The sequence below is a fragment of the Lutjanus erythropterus genome, chromosome 8 (genome assembly GCF_056507025.1).
Source record: "Lutjanus erythropterus isolate fLutEry1 chromosome 8, fLutEry1.hap2, whole genome shotgun sequence".
In the NCBI taxonomy this organism is placed as follows: domain Eukaryota; kingdom Metazoa; phylum Chordata; class Actinopteri; order Lutjaniformes; family Lutjanidae; genus Lutjanus; species Lutjanus erythropterus.
The window spans coordinates 40,926,499-40,934,577 of record NC_139324.1 but is presented as its reverse complement, the minus strand read 5'-3'; the positions used below and the strand labels follow the sequence as shown (position 1 = coordinate 40,934,577).

Below are 8,079 nucleotides of genomic sequence, written 5' to 3'. Positions count from 1 at the left end.
TTGATATAATGATTTATTTAGTTTTTATTCTAATCATTTGATTTTGCTTTTGTCCTTTTTGGTTTTATTCTCATTTTATCTCCCTTTTCTGGTTCTATTTCTTTTTTCAAACCACCTATAATATTATTTAGAAAAATGCTATGTAAGTAAGGTATACTGTTATTGATCTTCGACATTTAAATGTTAATAGAAATGTACATGAACAAATGAAAAATAAGCCAGTGTCATCAGGTCATGTCTCGAATCTGTAGTTTATTTTGGATGTGAGAAGGAGCAAGAGCCATGCAGAAAGACAAAAAACAGTCAATGAAAATATGCATTTTTCTGTCTTTATGATGGATAATCTGGTGTGTTGAAGGAAGAAAATCAGATGACCAAAGATTCTCACAGATGAGGACGTAACTACACTGTAGAAAAAGTCCTCCAGCCACATGACACAGCTGAAGAGAGAATGCAGCTATAGAATGTGTCTATGAGAAAGCTGTAGAGAGAAGAGTGTCATGCATGAAATGAGGTGACAGTGCCACCTGCTGCAGAAAGCAGGAACAACATCAGCATCATTCCACTCTGGAAACATTAAGTTTTCTAGTCTGATACCTTTTTCAATGTGTAGCCATAAGAATCCCAAGCTTTGATAATCATGTTTACTAGTCATTTATGTCATTAATGAGCACTTTTGATTATTAAATTTGGGTAAATATATCTGTATATAGAAAAACTATACAAGAAATTACAGATTGCATAGATGCAGTAATAAATATTTCTGTTGAAAGCATCATCATCACTGTTGTGGCCATCAGGATGTCCAGAATCTCCTTCTATCTACAACATTTTGGTGCAACCATCTTACACCAAAACCCCTGTGGTGAGAGACACAGCCATGATAGTGCTCCAAATTGTCATAGCAACCCCAGAAACCGTGACGACTGTAGCAACAGCAGCGTTAGGGAGGGTACCATCGTTGAAGGCCTTGTCGTGAACATATGTGATGATGGAGAGAGTTCCCGCGGAGGCCTCCTCGCAGGCCGGCTGGATCTGCTCCTCTGGTAACAAGTGGCTGAACTCACCTGGAGGATCATTCAGTGATTTAGTACCATTTAGTCATGTTTGACTGATGAGAGGAGACCAGAGGTTACTGGAAGTCCAACTCACCTTTGTCTCTCAGCTCAAAGGTGTAAGAGAATGGGATGCCGATGAGACGAGCCCAGTCACGGCTTGAGCCCGAGTTTGGATCTGAAGGTTAAGGAGAAAACAGGCTGTGAAGTTTCTTCATCTGAGCTGATCAATCAGAGAGACTAATTTTCAACTTTCCACTCTTTCTTTCACCGTACTCTCTTATGATGTGTTATAAAGTCAACCAATTCACATTTAGTTTTAATCATTCAGTCAATAAATGTAATGGGTACCCTCTTTTTTGTACAAACACTAACATGTGCACACATATCACAGGCTGCTACACTCTTAGAAATAAGGGTTTCTTCACTCCCTCTGCTTCTGAAGAACCCCTTTTTGAAGAAAGGGTTTGTCAAGTGTTCTTTGTAAGACTAAGGGTTCCATTAAGGACCCTTTTCATTCAAATAGCCCTTTCTGGAACAAAGAGTTCTTCTTCAAGTACTGTTGAGAGCATTAAGTAAAGTTTTTTATGCGTTAAAGATTATTTGAAGATTTCCTCAACTGAGGCATTTGTAACTGTAACAAGGATTGTTAAAATGATGGTGGCCGCATCTAACAATCTTGTGAGATTCAAAATTTTGTCTCATCTTCAGAATACTGTATGGTTCTTCATAGAACCCTGCAAAGACAAGAGCGTTATAGGAGAAACCCTTTGAATAGAGTTCTCAGTAGAATTCCCTGGGTGGGTTCTAGACGAAACCTATATAAAATGGTTCTCAGTAGACCTCCAGATGGATGAAACCGTGGAGTATAAAAGGGTTCTCAATAGAACCCCCTGGATAAGTTCTAGAGAGACCCCTAGAATCTAAAAGGGCTCCATGTAGAATCCCATGGTGGGTTCTAGATGAAACCTTGGAATATGAAAGGGTTCTTGCTCTTGTTACCACCCTTAGATGGGGAGGTTCTCGATAGAACCCCGAAACAGGGTCCTAGGTGGAGCATTCCATCATAGCAGGGTTCTCTGTAGAACTTCTTATAGAGGGTTTTGGATGAAACCGTTAACAGATGGCTTTTGGTGTAACCATTTATGTTAGGTGGAACCCTCTGAAAGGGTCTCTAAAAGGTTCTACCAGGAACAAAAAAGGTTCTCCTGTGGGGACAAGCCAGAGGATGCTTTGTGGTTCTAGTGAGCACCTTCATAGCATATGGATAAAAACATCTGTTTGAGTCTGACTCGTCAAAGTGAGTGCAGATCTGCTATTTATGAGGACGGGACAGAACAGGTCAGAACAGTGAAAGTCTTACAGAGGATTTGTGGAGACGTTCCCACGGTGTAGTTCATCCCATGTACCTTCTTCATTTCTTCTGCTGCTGCCTGACCGACTGACACCTGCAACAGTTCACAAAAATGATTTAAAAAAAAAAAAAATCTGCATCAAAGACAGTCTTTCTAAGTTAATTGTAGATAAAAAAATTATCATACTGAGCAAACTAAATCTACTGAAATGTTTTAGCAGTGCAGTATATGTGCACAAGAGTTGTACGTAAAGAAGAAGAAGTAATTTCAGATAACTGGTCAGCTGCTTAACTTAATACAAATTCATAGAAGCACACAGACTCACCAGTTCATTGTAGTTGGGTGCAGAGATCTCAGGGTGGCCATATGGCAGGAGTATGAGTTGTCCAGCAGAGTGGATGGTGAGGAAACACAGGATCTGCTCAACCATCTTACCTACATACAGACAGAATGAACAAGTGATTAATATCAACATGGCAAAACATCACTTTCTTTAAACAGGGGTCTTTATATTTCACACTTTCACAAATGCAACTGGAAACTGAAAAATGATATTAAAAGAAAACCCAAAAACCTGAAAAACACTGACATGTGGTTTCACACAGGACTTGTGTCTGCTAAACTTTGTGGCAGGGTATAAAATAGTTGCCATGTGACTACTGTCACTTAAGTGCAAATAGACACTCTGTTAAAGAAATCTACCTTTTTTGTTTTTATTAAAGTTTTTAAAAATATATAATTTCATAGATAGATAGGTAGTTACCAACAAAGTCCATCACAGATTTCGCCTCTGGCTCCGACCCTGCTGATTTCCCACAGTAGGTGTCTGCACAGCTGTCAAATGACACACCGACCGCTGAGGACAGAAAGTACGTACACACAAAACTCACAGCTCAGTGATAATGTATGGAGCTTTTGTTTAAATTATGTCAAAAATAATTTTGAAGCGTGAGTTCATAGAAGGTCTGTAAGAACCTCCTTCCAAATTTAGGTATCATAAATCAGCATACGATCAAACTGAGGCCTTGAGATCATTTTGAGGCCTGCACTAAATCTTAACAGTGAGACAGACTGTCTCTCCTTGAGACAGGAGATGCAGTTGTCTGCTCCTTTTGGGGAAAACAGGAGGCGCCCTGATAGTGTTGCCATGGCAGCCAAGGTCAGAGATATGTCTCTGTCTCTCAGAACGGAGCAGAGGTAACTGCAATCAGGGACTGGATATCACTGACCCTGAGGAACTGGAGGAGAGGTGCTGAACTGTGACCTCAGACCTCGTACATTCATATTCCCCTTGTTTTGGGTTTGCAGACCAGTAGACTAATTCTATATGCTGGAAAGTTAAATGTGTTGGGTCTGACCGTATATAACCATGAGGTTACTCAACAATTTTCAAATTACAATTTTTTTGTGTCTAAAATTTAAAGATTTTAAAGATCAGTGTTTTGCTGAGAAGAAAAGTAAATTATCTCAACAAGAGATTAGAAGTTGACAAAACTTTTTTTGTTAATTCAAAGTGTAAGAATTTAAGTTTGACTTAAAACTCAAACTCTGTTTGCAAGGTTTATGACTTTTTCAAAAGAGGAATATAAGTGTTATGGTTTCACAAGGTGGACCCAAATGCAGATGACGCAAGAAGGAGAGCAGTTCAAAAGGGTTTAATTAACATGAAAACAACAAAACAAGGGCTTACAGGAAGTGCAGGGAGGTCAAAAATCCAGAGGTCCAACGAAACAGAATCCAACAAGCAAACTCAAAAACAAGCCAGGGGAAAAAAAAACACAGAAGAATCACAGGAGGGAGACACACAGGACGCAGGCTGACATACATGAAGAACAAGCAAAAAAACAACCACGAACTGACAAAGACACTCAGGAACACAGGGACTAAATAGGGAGAACTAATGAGAGACAGGAGGGTAAACAGATGAAACACATCACAATCAAAAGGGTGGGAAAAAGAACAAAGACAGGAAATAAAGACTGGACACATGAGGGAGAAGCAAGACTACCAAAATAAAACAGGAAATCAACAAAAATCCAAAACCATGACAATAAGTCCTGCAAGTCAGAAATGTTTTACCTCGAGTGACTGTTTGCTTGAGGAAAATGGGGGCTAATTAACCACATTGTAATTCTTGAAAGCAACTGCAACTCACTTCCCCAGTTGGCATTAAAATTTCTGTTGAGATCGACGCCGTAACAGCCACTGCCTGGAGGAGTGGAACGAGACTTTCTCCACAGACGAGTCTACACAGACAGAACACACGGACACAGGAGTCAGACACAGTATAATAATGCATCTAATAATGCAATATAATATTAATATAATAATATCATGGCCAGTATGTTTGTCAACATACACTGCCATTTTGGATTTTTTTTTTTTTTTTTACAAATGATGAGCATATTTTTGAATGTGAAGTCACATGACCAGAGTACTTGACACATCTTCCTTTCAGTATTTCTGCTCCCACAGCCTATCAGAGGACTGTATCCTCCAGGACACAGAAACCATTTAAGGTTCTAATGTTTTAAGTGAATCAACTGATCTGAATTTACTGAAATGTGACTCAGAGTAACAGAACTCACGCTGTCATTGACCCAGCTGAACATGTATCCGTCCACATTGATCACAGGAGTAACGTAAACATCAAGGTTCTGCAGCATCTTCTCCAGCTTCTTATTGGTTTTATATGAGTTGACAATCTGAACAAAAGAGAGGAAGAAGATGTCAGACTGTACCGGCTGTGGTGAATATGTGCATCGGCGAGAGTATGTCTGAGTGTACAAACCTCTTTAACAAACCACTGGCAGAAGGCTGGAGCGATCCACTCCCGAGCATGGATACCACAGTCCATCCAGATCACCTTCTTCTCTTTGCCCTCTGGGTGTTTCAGTCCAAACTGGAGACAAAGTGAAGCATTTGGAGTGAATGTAGGATTAAAGTTGAGATATGCAATATTTCTCATTTTAAACTATTATCAAAAAACAACATCGAACCCTGTTGAGTATTAAAACATAAAAAAAGAACTTATTCTCTGCAGGGTTTTTATTGGGGGTCAGAGGGGATTTGTACAGTATATAATAAATAAAAGCTTGGTTTCCTGCTTCAAGGGCCACAGGGCTGCAGGGATCTCCACCTAACTGCTGTTACCTGATTTTATTAGATCTTTTTGGTTGCTATAAATTTGCTCGCTGATCTAGAGTGACAATAGTTGCAATGTTATGCAACTTATGCATGTCTTACACTTGCACTCAGATAATCACTAGCTTGCCGTTCGCTTGTTGTACCTCAATCATACATAGTGAGAAAGTAAATCTGTGGAGGAGGATTTGGCTCAGTATATACATAAATATTAATGACAACAGTTCATATGCAGTTCAACCTGTAGGACTCAGCAGAGTCTCCACGGGAACATTCAACTTTGTAAAAGTTAGAAGGTAAAAAAAAACGTCTTGAATACCTTCAGCAGGGTGATATTTCTTCCTTCAAAAGTGTGACCGTAGACAGCAGAGGAGACCAGCTCTGGGTTTCCTCTCTCCACATCTTCCATCCACCTGTATATCTGTGAAGCAATAAATCAATCATGGTAATGAGTCATTTTGAGAATGGTATTTATAATTTTCTTTGGCCACCATCCATCTGTAATCTACAAAGATTAAAGTGCAAATCCAGGTGAACAAAAAGGTTATTGTAGTTCACAAAAACTAGCCAAAAAAAAACTCAACAAAATTAACTAAAACAAGAATAACTAAGAACCCCTCATCTTAAAATTAAAAAAAGAAACAGATAAAACCAATACAATACACAAAAATACAGAGAAATATTGTGTATAATAAAAGAGTTTGCAGTCTTGTTCACTAATAAAAACCCATTAACTCCAGTGGGGAATCTCTGTTTAACATAACTAATAAAACTAAAGAAAGTCCAACTTGGAAACTTAACAGTAAATAGACTCTTACCTCGTCCATGGGGTGATATTTAGTGTAGTCATAATTCCTTGTTGATTCCAAACCCTCCACTAAACTGTGAATTTAACAAAAAGGATCATGAATCCAGGTTTATTTGCATTATTTAAAAAATAATTACTAATATGTCATCATTCAGTTTTACAGAGATACCATAACATAACAAATTATACAAAGTACATGCTAGGAGCCCTTAACTGCGTAAGCACATACAAACATTTTGGAAAATTAATCAATTGCTATTTTCTAACATATCTAGGCTAAAATAAACAAAACAAAAAAGATTTTTTCAAATTATGACCTAATATTTTCCAAATTACACTCAATATTTACAGATATATTAATCATGTATGGTAACTTAATATTTTATAAACAATTCATTAACTCCTTTATTTCATGTTTTGCACGTAAAGTTTTAAACAGTGACAAAAATTGAACTAGTTATTCATGCATATTTTGAACATTGGAATTTAATCTAATCTTTGTACATACAATCAGCTAACATTAGTAAATAAAGCATCCTATCAGAAATGCAAGCTGAGCAAACAGGAAAAAGTCACGAGCATTTTGACAAGTGACCATGCAGAAATATGTGGTGGATTAATCAATAATACACTAGAGCTGCAACAATTAATCAATTATTAATTGACTTCATTATTCACCAACTATTTTGATAATCGATCAAATTCTCTGATTTCAGATTCTCAAATGTGAATATTTTCTGTTTTATTCACTCCTCTGACAGTAAACTGATCATCTTATGGACATTTTATGGACCAAACAACTAATCGATTAATCTGGAAAATAATCAACAGATTTTGTATAATGAAAATAAACATTAGCTGTAATACACATGTAAAAGTTAAATGTAGACTAATCCAGATTTAACACTTTCATATTATTGATTATCTAAAACATTATCTAAAACAAAATCCTCCCAACATACAATAACCATGATAACACAACCCTCACATCATTGCCTGTGTTGTTGTCTGCATACTATACATTTTTGGACTGGAAAATGATAAGCATATTTTTGAATGAAGTCACATGATCTGAGTTTGTCTGATCTGAGTTTGACCTCCTTTTAGCTCCTAAAATCAACACAACTCACCTGTAAGAAGTCACTAAAACGCTGCTCAGAACTAGCAGGGACAAACCTGGTGTCCAAAATCTATGCATCTTTTTCTCCCTTTGCTCGTTTTCACTTTAGACTTTTACTGTCTGCTCGGCACCTCAGTCTGTTAACTGCTCCTACTGCACCCTGTTGCACCTGCTCCTGCAGCAGCACTAAATAACACTGCTGTCCAGGTAACATCTGTCCAGTCAGGCGGCCTTGGATCTCAAATGATCCTGTTATCATGTTGACAAGAGGGCATTCCCATTTTTATAGGCCTGCAAAGCTGAGAGAGAAAATCAGATAAGTATTAATATTTATGAAGTGCCACTAAAATTATATAACAGCTGATAACGCAAGGTAGTAGACATGCTGCCTGCAGAGACATTTAACTTAACCAGTTACAAAGCAGGGTGCATGATCCATTCAGGTTCAGGTCCAGGTCTAAACTACAGGTTGAGCAGTGAGCTGGTGTTTTGCAGTGACTGAGCTAGAAAGCTGCCTCTCCAGCTGCATTCTGCACCATCAGGAGTTGCTGAATAAATGTGCCATTCATCCCTGAACTGTCCTGTGTTGTGTGTGTG

General features: G+C 38.0%; 1 protein-coding gene across 1 annotated transcript; it reads right to left on the bottom strand.

The window, feature by feature from the left end:
* Positions 1-719: 719 nt before the first annotated feature.
* LOC146323345 (carboxypeptidase O-like) lies at positions 720-7,716 on the bottom strand. Its single transcript, XM_084724195.1, has 11 exons — positions 7,493-7,716; positions 6,373-6,436; positions 5,874-5,975; positions 5,202-5,312; positions 4,999-5,115; positions 4,566-4,656; positions 3,174-3,266; positions 2,736-2,845; positions 2,419-2,503; positions 1,153-1,233; positions 720-1,067 (listed from the first exon to the last, which is right to left on the bottom strand). The coding sequence occupies exons 1-11, from the start codon at positions 7,558-7,560 to the stop codon at positions 847-849; spliced, it is 1,143 nt and encodes a 380-aa protein (XP_084580321.1). The 5' UTR covers positions 7,561-7,716; the 3' UTR covers positions 720-846.
* Positions 7,717-8,079: the final 363 nt, after the last annotated feature.